The sequence below is a fragment of the Haliotis rubra genome, unplaced genomic scaffold (genome assembly GCF_003918875.1).
Source record: "Haliotis rubra isolate DU_JTF1 unplaced genomic scaffold, ASM391887v1 Scf248, whole genome shotgun sequence".
NCBI classification, from domain to species: domain Eukaryota; kingdom Metazoa; phylum Mollusca; class Gastropoda; order Lepetellida; family Haliotidae; genus Haliotis; species Haliotis rubra.
Genome location: NW_025766536.1, coordinates 407,172 through 421,539, shown reverse-complemented (window position 1 = coordinate 421,539; position 14,368 = coordinate 407,172). Strand labels below are relative to the sequence as shown.

At 43.2% G+C, this 14,368-nt stretch overlaps 1 protein-coding gene across 2 annotated transcripts in view; it reads right to left on the bottom strand.

Annotated features, from left to right (window-relative positions):
• Positions 1 to 5,106: 5,106 nt before the first annotated feature.
• Positions 5,107 to 14,368, bottom strand: part of LOC124279201 — a 31,432-nt gene continuing 22,170 nt past the window's right edge. For both annotated transcript variants that reach the window (XM_046714999.1, XM_046714998.1), the window contains exons 2-7: positions 11,374 to 11,548; positions 10,945 to 11,101; positions 10,608 to 10,675; positions 8,791 to 8,863; positions 7,395 to 7,544; positions 5,107 to 6,564 (exon numbers count right to left, since the gene is read on the bottom strand). In XM_046714999.1, coding sequence (XP_046570955.1) covers positions 6,479 to 6,564; positions 7,395 to 7,544; positions 8,791 to 8,863; positions 10,608 to 10,675; positions 10,945 to 11,101; positions 11,374 to 11,548 — 709 coding nt within the window. In that variant the 3' untranslated portion in view covers positions 5,107 to 6,478. The remainder of the gene's footprint in view (positions 6,565 to 7,394; positions 7,545 to 8,790; positions 8,864 to 10,607; positions 10,676 to 10,944; positions 11,102 to 11,373; positions 11,549 to 14,368) is intronic.

Below are 14,368 nucleotides of genomic sequence, written 5' to 3'. Positions count from 1 at the left end.
TTTTGTACGGGGGGCGGTGGGGTAGCCCAGTGGTTAAACCGTTCGGTCGCCACGCCGAAAAATCGGGTTCGAGTCCCAACATGGGTACAATGTATGAAACCCATTTCTTGTGCCTCCCGCCGTGATAGAGCTGGAATATTGCGGCGTAAAACTACACTCACTCACTTAATTTGTACGGTTCGGCACAGTGGACGTTTGCCCTTACACTGAAGGAGCGGTTTGGTAGTTTTGTGGTTAAAGCGTTTGCTCATCACGCCAAAGACCCGGGTTCAATACCCCACATGGAAGTAAAGCCCATTTCTGGTGTCTCTCCGTCGTGATATTGCTTGAATATTGCTAAAAGCGGCGTAAAACCATACTCATTCTCCCTCCGTGACACTGGTCAACCAGGGTCGAGTCTCCCAACAACAGATGGATAGTTTACCGCATGCTTGTCACCTGATAGTGTCCAGTGCTTGATTCTTAAGCCTACATGGGCACAATGTGTGAAGCCCATTTCTGGTGTCCCCGTCGTGATATTGCTGAAATATTGCTGAAATAGCGGCGTAAAACTAAACTCTTTAGCACATGTAGCACATGCGGTGTCTTACAGAGCAAGTGTCGTACAAGTGGCATTGGGGTAGCCTTGTGGTCAAAGCGTCCGCTCGTCACGCTGAAGACCCGGGTTCGATTCCCTATATGGGTACAATGTGTAAAGTCCATGTCTCGTTTCCCCGTCGTGATATTGCAAGAATATTGCTAAAAGCGGCGTAAAACTAAACTGCCATGCTTCTCTATCAACACATCACCTTGCTGTTGTTCCAATGACCAAAAAGGACTTTCAATGGTTTAAAGTCATTATAACATCGTACAAATAACATCATAAGCGCAGTGGTTTATAAACCAGCGTTAATTATAAATAACAGCAATTAATGATACTGAGAAGAATGCGTCATACTCACAACCCTTTCAAGCATTACAAATTAGCGACAATTGTTCCTCAAAAGAAGCCAGTTTCTAACAAATCTCAGGCTCAATTAAAGAATCAAAAACAACTATTGGAACTGGTCCGTCTTTCTCTGTAGAACTAATTGTTTTCAACTACCTGTACTTTGCCAAAATGCGGTAGTTCATCAGATACGGTATTGACAAAGTTGTAAGTGTATAATGAGTTTATCACGTGATCGTACTGCAAGAACGCTGCGCCACTACTAAACTCTCCATTAACGGCTTGCCTTCTTAGCGACATACACTCATTAGTTTCCATGGAAACCAGACAACAGTTTTTACAAATGCTAAACACACCCAAAAGCACTTAGATGTATCCAGTAGAGATGAACCAACAAAGCATATTTGTACAAAAGAATATCATTTCAGTATCTGATTGAACTCGGACAAGCAGAATTAGATGTCCATAGATTAGGCAACGCTTAGTTCTTTGGTTCTGTGAGCGTATTTTTGCCAGCAACTTTTACACGCCTGGTGAATCAGCAAGAATTAACTCTTAAACGTGTCATGATTTCATGTCCGTCCAACTTCTAAATGCCTTTCAAGATTTCAAGAAGTTCTACACGGCTAGTTTGTAGTGACGTATATATTTGTAATAAAATCCTTGGCTGTTATGTAGGAAACCTATATTGCTTTGAACGTTAAAACAAAACAGATGTCCACACGCTGTTAGAACGAATTTATAATCTTTAATCTGTATGGAAGATACCTGCTTCAATTACAGAAGAGAAGAAGAAGAAGAAGAAGAAAATTAGTTTATTACCGTGTTACATATTTTTCCAGATATACAAATACATTTCATCGACAAGTTGTAGAAAATATCCGGCCTATTCAGGCCTACGAGACACGATTATACATTAAAATTGCGTTAAAATATATAAAGTGTAAACTCGTAAAATAATTGGCATAATTACCAAGATTATGATACATAAAATACAAAACAATTGCACAGAACAATTGCACCCTACATATGTCTCGTCGAGGGGTTGTCACGGATGGGCAGCTACTACGGGAATGGTCTTTGGCGTGCTCAGTCTGTTGATAACGTCGCCGTAAGTACAATATGGCGCCCCTGTGAACGTTGAATTGACGTCATGCTGCGAGGTACTGGATTCAAGAGCATTCCCATAGATCGTCCTTAATGTTTCAACTCGGGAATGGCAAGAAATCTATGAAAGATGTGTGACATTCTGTTCCTCTGTAAATTGCCCAGAGCGACAATGATGGGGTACTGACCGTATGGCATAAAGGATATTTACGCAATGTATCCATATGATGTGTTTTTTTCTTCTCAAAACACATGCGTGCGACTTTTGTCAAGTTCTCTTTTTCGAGTCTTTCATTACACATTCACATCCAGGTTTTAAATATAAAACGTCTGCATCACAATTACTCTTTGCCTGGTGGTATATTTAAAGGGCTAGTCGCCTAATTCTCCAAACAGTTTCACGCTAGAAGCCCTGCAGAGAACTTTAAATGAATTGTTATTGCATTTTAAGTCATTTGGGGCCTAGTGGTTGAAGCGTTCGCTCGTCGAGCCGAATAGCCGGGTTCGATTCCAAACATGAGTACAGTACGACAAACCCATTTCTGGTGCCCATCGCTTAAAATCCAACTCGCTCAAGTCCGTTGGCAGTTATTCTCATTTTCAAAAGCATTTCCCATATTCCCTTGACATCGTAGTTAACATTTCCACAACAAGCGGCATAAACCCATACTGAGCGAGTGGGTGAGTGAGTGAGTTGGGTTTTACGCCGCCTTTAGCAATATTCTAGCAATATCACGGCGGGCGACACCAGAAAGGGGCCATACTGGTTCTTTCTACAAATAAGGAAACATAGAATTGGTGATAAATCTCGTTTCAGATTATTCTTTTTATATTAAGCTAATAAATACGAAAAAGTAATTCCGCCAAGGTGCTAGTCTAAAATATCAACACTGGGAGTCTTCCGCGTGTTACCTCCCTTTCTTCATTCAACTCTGCTGTATGTTGGAGGAAACCCCGAAGAGCATTCGTCACTACTCGCCACTTTCTGTAACATCCACCAAGTCTCGGAACAACACGAGTTGGTCACGAATGCCCGAAGAGATGCCGACTCAAAATTTGTGGGGGTGGAGGGGTTAAATAATGAAATACCGAATCTATCCTTCGCATATGGATCAACTAACTCCATGGCAGCCGCCATATTGGATTTTAGCCGATGTAACACGTGTTCTGATTGGATAGAAAGAAGGGAGATAATTCGTGTTGCGACTTTTTTGATGCCAGGGGATTTTACGAGAACCGGGAAATATGGCCGTATTAGATCAGAGGTCACTTTGGAAGATATGACTTGAGTAACCTCCGTGGGAAGAGAATGGGGTTGTTGTTGACAAATTTACATTTACATCAGTACTGGCAGATACTAAGAACACTTTTTGTGCCTCTTGAAAAAGATTTTTAAAAAATCTTTTGGCAACGTAAATTAAGTTTTGAAAATATTTTCAATCAGATATTTGAAATATTTCACGAATACGATAAACAGTTACCAAACAAGTTATCTTATCAAGTTCCCATAAGGTCGCCAGAGAATATAGACATGGTAAGTAGTTGTCAAGAAAAGAGTTTATACCATTTGAACGTGACCTGTATAACGGAATCATGAATATGACACATGATCTGGAACTGCTAATACAGGTAGAGGAAAGGCAAAATTATACTTTTCCTTCACTGGCAAAGGAAGATGTAAATGTTACCACCAATATTTTGTCTGGTCCTGATTTGAGAATAGACAGGCTGGCTGCGTCATAAAACAAGATGAGTTCACTCCCACATTTTCAGAGGTCGCTCTATTGTCACACATGACAGAAAACCGGAAAGTATGCCATTTTTAATCTCCTGGATCTGCTCTTGCAGCGTCTAGGAAACCATTAGGAATTGAATATTGTTTTACTCCGCTTGCTGCAGCATTCCAGTTAAACCACGACGTCTCAGCTTGCTGTGGGAGGACATCCCGAAGTAAGGCAGATCTCGTACGGTTACGAAAGTTGTGGTTGCGTGAAACCCTCTAGCTTGAGCGCTGACAAACACAGAAACAGAACCGGGACGCACCGGGATTCGAACTCAGACTCATCCGCAATGCAGAGCCTTAGTGAGTGAGTGAGCTTAGTTTTACGCCTCTTTTAGCAGTATTCCAGCAATATCACGGCGGGGGGACACCAGAAATGGGCTTCACACATTGTACCCATGTGGGGAATCAAACCCGGATCTTCAGCGTGACGAGCGAACGCTTTAACCATGAGGCTACCACACCGCCCCTCAGACAGCAGGGCTACTGTTGATCCGCTCTCATGATAAACCATGATTCCTAGCTGACCTGCCATAAGATCGGGGAAGTGATGACTGCACCCTCAACCTAGATAATATTGACACTGCTACTTTTCGCTGGGGACAGTGGGTTAGACTAGTACGATTCATCACCTGGGTGTAGTTTGTTTGTTTTATTTGTTTGTTCAACGCCGCACACAGCAATATTCCAACTATGTGGCGGCGGTCTGTAAATAATCGAGTCTGGACCAGACAATCCAGTGATCAACAGCATGAGCATTGATCTACGCAATGTATTGCAGAGGTTAAAACATAGTCGGGCCTTTATCTTGAACACGTGCGTTTATTGGTTTATTGTCCGCAGGCTCTTTACAAGACGCCGCAACGTTGGTAGAATTGAACTTGATACGGTTAAAAAAAATGTCTTGGTCCCTTGCACTTCTACAAAAATGAATCACCGCAGTGGTCGACCTCAGTCGCCCGGATCAAAACTACCGTCCGGGGCCACTTACAATCCGGATCCTTACCGCGGTAACAAAAAAAAAAACTCGGATCAGTTTACCGGTAAAAGCCAAATTAATTTTTATCCTTAACACAATGGGGATACGATGACATGTGTCAATCAAGTCAGCGAGCCTGACAACCCGGCCCCGTTAATCGCTTCTTACGACCAGCATAGGTTACTAAAGACCAGTTCTAACCCGGATCTTCACGGGTTAGGTGCAGTTTGTAAAGCCCACTCTTTTGCAGGGATATTTCATCGACACTCACTCACTCACTCTCTACTATTTTAGTGAAGACATAACACAGGATACTACAGACTCGTCTTTAATGTGTTCAACAGCACAGAGCTGCAAGGAACTAAATGATTTGGAATATCACAACACAACGTCTCAGTCAACACACTTGTTTCGAAACGAAAGGATTCAAATACAGGAAAGTGTGTACAGACATGTTTCCTTGGGACTAAACTGAAGCAAACTGAAAAGGGCCATCCGAGCTAAACTGACGTGCAAAAGAAAGTATACATCTGACACTTTGGGGGTCATTTTTCGAAAAAAAACCCGCAAATACTTGAAAACACGCTGCGATATTTGGAAACATCGTGTCCCGTTTAATACAAATGGATATTTACGGGGGTTGTGTTCTGAACGGACACCACAGTTGTTTGAACACTACGTTAAGGTGTTTCGGGAATAACGTTCGATTTTTTTATGGAATAAAATTGACAGATGTATACTATCTTTTGCCAGTTATTTCAGTTAAACACGTGCTTATAATTCTACGAAGAAAATCATTCAGGGGGAGAATTTGAAAAGCTATCTAGTCGACCACGTGGCGTGGTTGACACTGTCAGAGAGGTGTGTTAATTCGCACACGTATTTGCAGACATGACTCACTAGAAAAGCTTGATTAACACAAACAGTAACTACTGTTATCATCCTTTTGGCTCCAGAAACAACTGGAGCATCTGTCAATGTCCATCAAACGAAATCAAGGCGCTTGTAAACAGACAGACGGTGTCCATGCATTTGAAGATAAATTATAATAAATAAGACAATGTAAAATATACATATGTACAATCTGACCCAGCCCACCCTGAACCTGTCAGGGCCTAAACCTTTGGTTTAATTACACATATCACATATATACGTCGTACTAGTACGCACACGCACACGCACACGCACACGCACAGACAGATACAATCTTTGGCACACGTTACAAAGATACATACGTAACGATACATACGTTACGCACAATTTACAAACACCCGCGCGCCAACACACACTAACACACACGTTACGCACACACTTTAAGCACACACATACGTTGAACACGCACATACGTTACGAAGATACATACGGTACGCACAACTTACAAACACGCGCGCGCCAACACACACTAACACACAGTTACGCACACACTTTAAGCACACACATACGATGAACACGCACTTACGTTACGAAGATGAGTACGTTACAACTCGCCGTAAACTTCACGCATATATCAAGAACATGCATCAGTTACAAATACGCATTCTTATGGAACACTTAAATAGCAGGGCCACAGTCAGGGCGTACGGACAGAGACAAAATATAAATTTTGAAAAACAAACGTAATTATTAGTCAACGACTACAAAGAAGTCCCTTTACGCTCTACCACCCACCCAACACCCCTGAGATTCATATAATGGTCTTTGCTCTCATGAAGGGCATCATCTCTGACTGGAAGGTTGCATTGTCTGTTGGAGGGAGGCCGCCGTCGAACCCTGAAACAGTCGCAAAAGGGAGTGAGTGAGTGAGTGAGTGAGTGAGTGAGTGAGTGAGTGAGTGAGTGAGTGAGTGAGTGAGTGAGTGAGTGAGTGAGTGAGTGAGTGAGTGAGTGAGTGAGTGAGTGAGTGAGTGAGTGAGTGTGGGTGGGTGGGTGAGTGGAGTGAGAGTGAGTGAGGGAGCGAGTGAGTGAGCGAGCGAGATTGCATTAATGTCCACCGCCAATCATTCCAACAATGAGTACCTCAACAGGTACTGTTTCACCTGGCGAGAAGGTCGTACCAACGACCCACCGCTCTCCAGGAAGGTGGTCTTTCCATTACACTACGCATACAATCCTAAGTTCTTGTAACATGGCTGTCGTTTTTTGTACACAGGTCTTTCAGTGTTAAACTGGAATTAGATATAGATTTAGATTTCAGGCTAGCTATTCTCGAAACGTTCGTAGCCCTACGGACTTCTTAAGCCCATTCTTAACACATTGCCTACGATCAAAGTTAAGAATTCTTAGGGCTACGAACGTTTCGAGAATAGGGGCCCAGGTCAGGAACATAATTGTTTTACTGCCGGAGGATTTCGTGACCAACCGGGAGACGAGCATTCTTGCATCTTACGGTAAGGCAGTGACGAATGAGCCGTGACGTCCCGTTAGGTCATGTGACAGCCACGTGCACGAAACAACGATTTCCAACATGGATGCCTGAATGTCACGGTCGAGTAACATATGTTATATTTGGGATTACACTTTCTCATTGTTTATTTCGTCACGATCGAGGTTCCGATGGACTGACACGGGAGCCCTGATTGATTGTCTCCGAGCTGTACCCACCTTTGACAGTTAATGTGTTTCTAGGTGGCGCCACGAATCGCCTCCGAGTGAAGTCTTTGCCCGTGAGGTTGGTGATGCCGATCCTCATCCCGCCGGTAGGGGCGCTACATACTTTGGCGCACTGAGATTCGCTGTAAAACACGCCCTCCTCTGCAACATAAAATCAGTTTAAAAACTCACATCGATTGAGAATACGCTCGAATAGATCCTGAGTGTGTACATTGACCATGTACTTTTCACCAAGCGTGATTGTCGTGCGAGACAAATCCAGCGTACTTTACATGATTGCTTGGTGTGTAGTTTAACGCCGAAAAGCAATATTCCAGCTAAATGGCGGCGGTCTGTAAATAATCGAGTCTGAACCAGACAATCCAGGGATCAACAGCATGAGCATCGATCTACGAAAACGATACGATGACATGTGTCAACCAAATCAGCGAGCCTGACCACCCAATCCCGTTAGTCGCCTCTTACGACAAGCATGGGTTACTGAAGACCAATTCTAACCTTCACGGTTGTGAATTACATGAGTGAATATAGTTTTACACCGCTTTCTGCATATTCCAGCAATCATGACGACACAATGAGTGAGTGAGTGAGTGACATTCCAGCAATATCGCGGCGGGGCATGAAATGGTCTTCACAATTTTAATATTACATAAGTAAGTGTAGGCGTGAATGAATATAGCTTAATACGTTAAATGAACAGTTTTCCAGAACGAAGTTATAACTCATGTGACGAAGGTCTTAGATGTTCATCACTAATTCGTCAAGCACACGAGAGCCACTGTCGTACTGATCACTAAAATTTACACATAATCAAGGCAAACTTGAGATTCGAACATACGATAAAGTCACATGTAGATCCAAGGGACGCAACTCTAAACGGTTAACTTCCCTCTTACCGGATGAGGTGTGTGTACTACGGTGGTCAAACCAACGTCCATGGCTGATGCTAAAAAACGTTCAAAGATATTCGTGGCGAACCACGGAGCCGACAGGACCTGGTTTTATCACAGCGAGCGGTGACTGGTCACATCACATACAAACCCCGCCCCTCTTTGATTTGGAGATTGCTAATCAAGCGCTTCAGAGGATTTTATGGCCGCTTCGTTTTCTAGCGGCTCCACGCAACCTGTTGCGCCCCTTACAAGACGTTTTGGCCCTTTCCGGTGAGTTTGCCCTATGGAGGCCATTCTTCGCAATCACTCACTCACTCATGGTGAGATGCTGAATTAGCAAATATTCATTAGAAATGCAAACACAATCATGCACAAATTTATGTTCTGGTGTCCCCCCGCCGTGATATTGCTCGAATATTGCCACAAGCGGCGTAAAACTAAACTCACTTTTAATGAAATAATGACCATGCTTCCGTGATTCCATTATAGCTCACCTTGATAGGGAGTCCTGACCCGCATCCGCCTTGGGAAATAGGTGTGGGGGTTCTCCATGCTGGGCATCTCTAACTGAAACAAGAAGAACTGGTTAAAACTTGACGTCGGACTGTTATACTGACTGACTGATTTTGGTTTTACGCCGCTTTTAGCAATATTCCAGCAATATCACGGCGGGAGACACCAGAAATGGGCTTCACTTATTGTACCCATGTGGGGATTCGAACCCGGGTCTTCGGCGTGACGAGCCAACGCTTTAACCACTAGACTACCCCACCGTCCCCGGACTGTTATAAAGCGATCCTCAACTACTGTTGTTTCTTTCTTCTTTTAACGGAGTGTAGGTGGGATGGCCTAGTGGGTAAAGCGGTTGATTCCGTATGTAGGTACATTATGTGAACCCCATTCCTGGTGTCCCCCCGCCGTGATATTACTGGAATTAATATTTCTAAAAGTGGCATACTCACAGCCCTCAACGCTATATCAGCTAAATATCAGCGACCTGTGCATTACCGAGTCATATCCAACTAAACCAATGATTGATATCGTGAGCAAACCAGTGATTGATATTATGAGCAACGCTGTTCCCTACCTCCCATATTACCATATGAACAAGCGGGGGCGGGGACCTAATCAAACCCGGTATGACGAGTGTAGTGAGTGAGTGAGTGAGTTGAGTTTTACGCCGCACGCAGCAATATTCCAACTATATGACGGCGGTCTGTAATTAATCGAGTCTGGACCAGACAATCCAGGGATCAACAGCATGAGCATTGATCTGAGCAATTGGGATACGATGACGTGTGTCAACCCAGTTAGCGAGCCTGGCCACCCGATCCCGTTAGTCGCCTCTTACGACAAGCATGGGCTACTGAAGATCAATTCTAAACCGAACCTTCACGGGTAGTGTGGTGAGTGTTCTCACTCAGTATTCAACGGTCGGTGAAGAGTGAATGACTTTTTTTAGCAATATTCAAGCAATATCACAGCTGGGGACACCAGAAATAGGGTTCGCAATTTGTACCAATGAGGGGAATCGAACCCGGTCTTCGGCGTGATGTGTAAACGCTTTAACCACTAGGCTACCCCACTGTCCCTTCGAGCAAAAGAAAATATACACCCATGTTTCACGGTGTCTAAAACTGGAGAAATGGTTACGTATTCGATAGCAGTGTTTTATACTTGAAGTTTAGAGATTTCGTAGTGTTCGCTGCTGTTTGCAGCGTCGTAATGTTTACATAACGTTTAAAATTGTTTAATGAAATCAATTTTTTTAAGTGTATATTGTTTTGCCCTACCGGTTTTGTTTGATACAGTTTCAATCAGTGGTTGTTTGGAGAGTTTCGGCGATTTAGATAACGTTCGCATTTGCTGGTGAAAACCAGTTAGCAAGCGAATAGCCTCTTTTGCCTGACAACGTTTAAGCGACATTTACAGAGTGAGTGAGTGGGTGAGTTTAGTTTTACGCCGCTTTTAGCATTATTCCAGCAATATCACGGCTGGGAACACCAGAAATGGGCTCCACACACTGTACCCTTGTGGGGAATCGAACCCGGGTCTTCGGCGTGGATAGCGAATGCTTTAACCACTAGGCCACCCCACCGCCCAGCGGCATTTAGAGGTTGTTATAGATGTATAACATAACGTATAACATGTTTGTATTTGATATTAGTGATGGTTTGAACCTCCAGTGTGAAGAGTGTCGGTGACAGTCTTCGGTACTGCTACATTTTGAAAACTTTTGCATTTGTTTGCAGAAAACCAGTTTTCAAGTACATACTTGTTTTGCCCGGTACTGTACATTTGACTGACTTACCGACTCGCATACTGGTAGCATCATTTCTTCACGAATGTCGGTCCGAGATGTGATGTTGTTTTTGGGCACTGCAAGGAATGGATTTCGGGGGTGATTAGTCGATTAATCAGAAAAAAAGCTTGGTGAAAAAGGTAGGCCTACACAATATGTGCGAAATGCTCTTTAGGTTTTTGATTAACACAGCGGATGTTTGCCTTATCGCATATATATTTTTATCCAAATGTAATTTTAGTTTTTCTTTGATTTGTTAAGATAACTGAACGTGTAACTGCTTGAATAAAAAGAATGGGAAAAAACAACAAGTTTGGCTGTGGCCTATTCATGGACAGTTCCTCACCTATTCCAATGGCTTTCTTCTCTCTGTCTCGCCGGAAGATGACGAGCCTCGGCTCCGGTGGTTTCCGGTATTCGAACTGGGTCGTGTACATGGACGGAGCCAAGGTTTTGTCGGGGGTAGGTTCCTTCAAAAGCGTCTGGACAGCGCACACCGGCTTCTGTTGGAACAAATTGTTGTTGTCACTTGTGATGTATTTCTTGCAAGAACGTAATGGTAGCATTGGTTACCTTTGAAACACATTTATCAGAATTGTCACGTTTCAGGTTTTGTACCGGATTCCATATTTCAACCGGAGCCAATGAAACTAAAGTAAGCATTCAAAAATGGCTTCCATGGGATTTTAGACAATTATAATCTTTTCACGTGGTCAGTATTGACCATCTCTCTCTCACGTGATACTTAAGGTCTTGTTGTCTTTAGGTTACAAACCTTTCCATGTAGCTGGTCAATGTGTCGGGCTAGGCCGGCGTGGGGGTTATGGCGTCTCCCCCCATCGAGCTTCGTCAGCATGAGCTGAGACCGTTTCCGACCACCATCGGCGCATGACACAGGTCGGAATCGAACCCTGTTCTCGGTCGCCCAGTCTACCGCACTAAACTCCTTCCTGCAATCATAAGAACACGAGCATTGTTAAAACTACCTGCAGAGTGAGTGAGTGAGTTAGGTATATTTGAGGAGAGAGAAAATAGTATAGCCCCCTAGATGTGTCACACAACAGGACTATGGGGTTGGCTCGTGGCTGAAGCGTTCGCCCGTCACGCAAAAGACGAGGGTTCGACACTACAACTGGGTATAGAAGAAGCCAACTTGTGGTGAAATTAAAACGGAGTACCTTACTCACAAAATAGCATATATACTGATTTACATGTATTTCAGTATAAAGGTGTAGGAAAATATTTAATAACCACGATGAGATTACAATAACAGCATTCAGCCCCTCGGTAACACCATAAGCTGAGTCTCTGATATCTTAAAATATTCTACACATTATTAAGAAAAACATGCATTTATTTTTTAGCAGCACACTGAAACAATGGTACGGTGAAAGATATCTAATTCTTGAATTGTTGTAAGCAGAGCGCTCCATATGGAAATGATATCCAGTTTCGATTATCCCTAAGTTATGTAACTGACATATTCTTTCGTTTTAGGGTACTATTTTCCATCGCCCGGAGTCAATTCATATAGGATGCTCAGATGCTCGTTAATTGCTTGTTTATTGTTTAACACCGCACTCTGCAATATCTAGCTGTACAGACGCCGTTCTGTGTTAGTATCACGTTGTTGGTATTTTGGTAGAAACAAACACGTCCTTTTAATTGAAAAGGAGTCCAGTGAGCTGAGAGATCTTTCTACATCCTAGATACATATACAAATCAATAATGTAAATTCAACCTTTGACAAATAATAATTAACGCAAAATCCCAGTAAATAAAAAAAATCAGTGTTCTGAATTCAAACCAAAGAAAGAAATAATAAATGCTAATTTACATGAATAATAAATGAATTATCTAGATTCCAACTCCGATACTCAAAAGGTTATTCGCAAGGAACTATCCACACAAAATATACATGAAGAAACAATCGATAATCTTAATGCAAACTCGGACACCCCAAAATTGATGATCAAGAAAGAAAAATAACTTCACGAGAGACGTAAATAAAGTATCAATACATCCATAAAATATTTCTTCTTCAGCAGCTTCCCTATTTAACACATTATTTTGAATTCTTCCCTGCCCTCATCACCGCACTTCCGGTACGATAAGAGACGCGCGCCCAGTTCGCCCAGTGCACTCTATTGACGTGTTGCCGATGGTAATCTCTGTGTTAGTAGTAAGACCCCGGTCTCGGGCAAAGTAACCAAGGCCACGCAAGGATGTCGGCCATTGATCGGCACCATTGCTCTCAGAGAAAGGAAGCACGATGAATAGCAGCTGCACTTACCGAAGAGCGAGTGAATTTTGTTCAACACCGCATTTAACAGTGTTTGTCATGTCTTAGGTTGAAGGCTTGATGTCGGAGGCAGTTGATACAAATTTAGATGTTAACCACATTGATGAAATGCGAGACTGACTGACTGAGTTTGGTTTTACGCCGCTTTTAGCAATATTCCAGCAACATCACGGCGGGGGACACCAGAAATGGGCTTCACACATTGTGCCCAGATGAAATGCGAGAACCTGGGTTTGAGGTTTGGCCCCTCGAACCTACCGTCACCCTAAGGGGCGCAACTCCTGAAAGAAAACTGCGACGCCTTGGACGAGTTTTATATTTGCGCTTCGCTGACGTTGCAGTGACCAGCTTGTATAAGTGAGTGAGTATAAGCGAGTGAGAGAGTATGATTTTACGTCGCTTTTAGCAACATTCCAGCAATATCACGGCGGGGGGCACCAGAAATGGGCTTCACACATTGTACCCATGTGGGGAATCGAACCCGGGTTTTCGGCGTGACGAGCGAACGCTTTAACCACAAGGCTACCCCACCGCCCCCTTAACACAGAATGACAGCATATCGCGGGTAATAATTTACTACGATAGCTGTTTGTGTACTAATACTTGGAATGTATGAACTATACATACATGGCGTGAGGGAGCGAGTGGGCTTTTACGCCGCTTTAGGCAACATCACAGCACACATAGACGTCAGACATGGTGCCCTATTTTCACACTGTCGAGAATCGAACACGGTAATAGCGTCTCGAGGCTACCCCAACGCCCCTACTTACTTGTCCTATCACAGGGTCAGGTGGTGTGGATCAGCAGTCATGTGATTGCGAGAAGTTATATTTAACTGTGCGTGCATATCGTGGTGGGATTGAAGCACATGTTTGTCTTTCAGTTTAATCCACGCCAGTTTGGAGTAGGTCTTGAGTTGGTAAGGATTGCTTGACATATATATTTCAGGGATTTATAAAACAGAAGCCATGGGCAGGTTCATTTGTACACAAATGTACACACAAAAATTAAGTACGGTCCCCATATAAAATATTTGGGTTTTTTCCTGTCTGAATAACAACGGCTACATACCATACCACACACTGTAGATGTAGAATTTATATGATCTTAATGAGTGAGTGAGTGAATGAGTTCGGTTTTAGCAATATTCCAGCAATATCACGACGGGGAACACCGAAAATGGGCTCCACACATTGTACCACTTGGGGAATCGAACCCTGGTCTTCGGCGTGATGAGCGAACGCTTTAACCACTAGGCTTCCCCATCCCCTCTTATTTTCATGAAGTACAGGTCACGATATGCTGAAATACTGCCGAGTCCACTTTAAACTTTAACTCACTTAATATACAAGCGTTGAAGAAATGTATGGCCGTGTTTGTTTCTAAACTATGGTAAACGTTTTCGGTGTCGTACTTGTCGTTTATTTCCACACTTTGGTTTGTGGACAGCCTGAAACAGCATGGT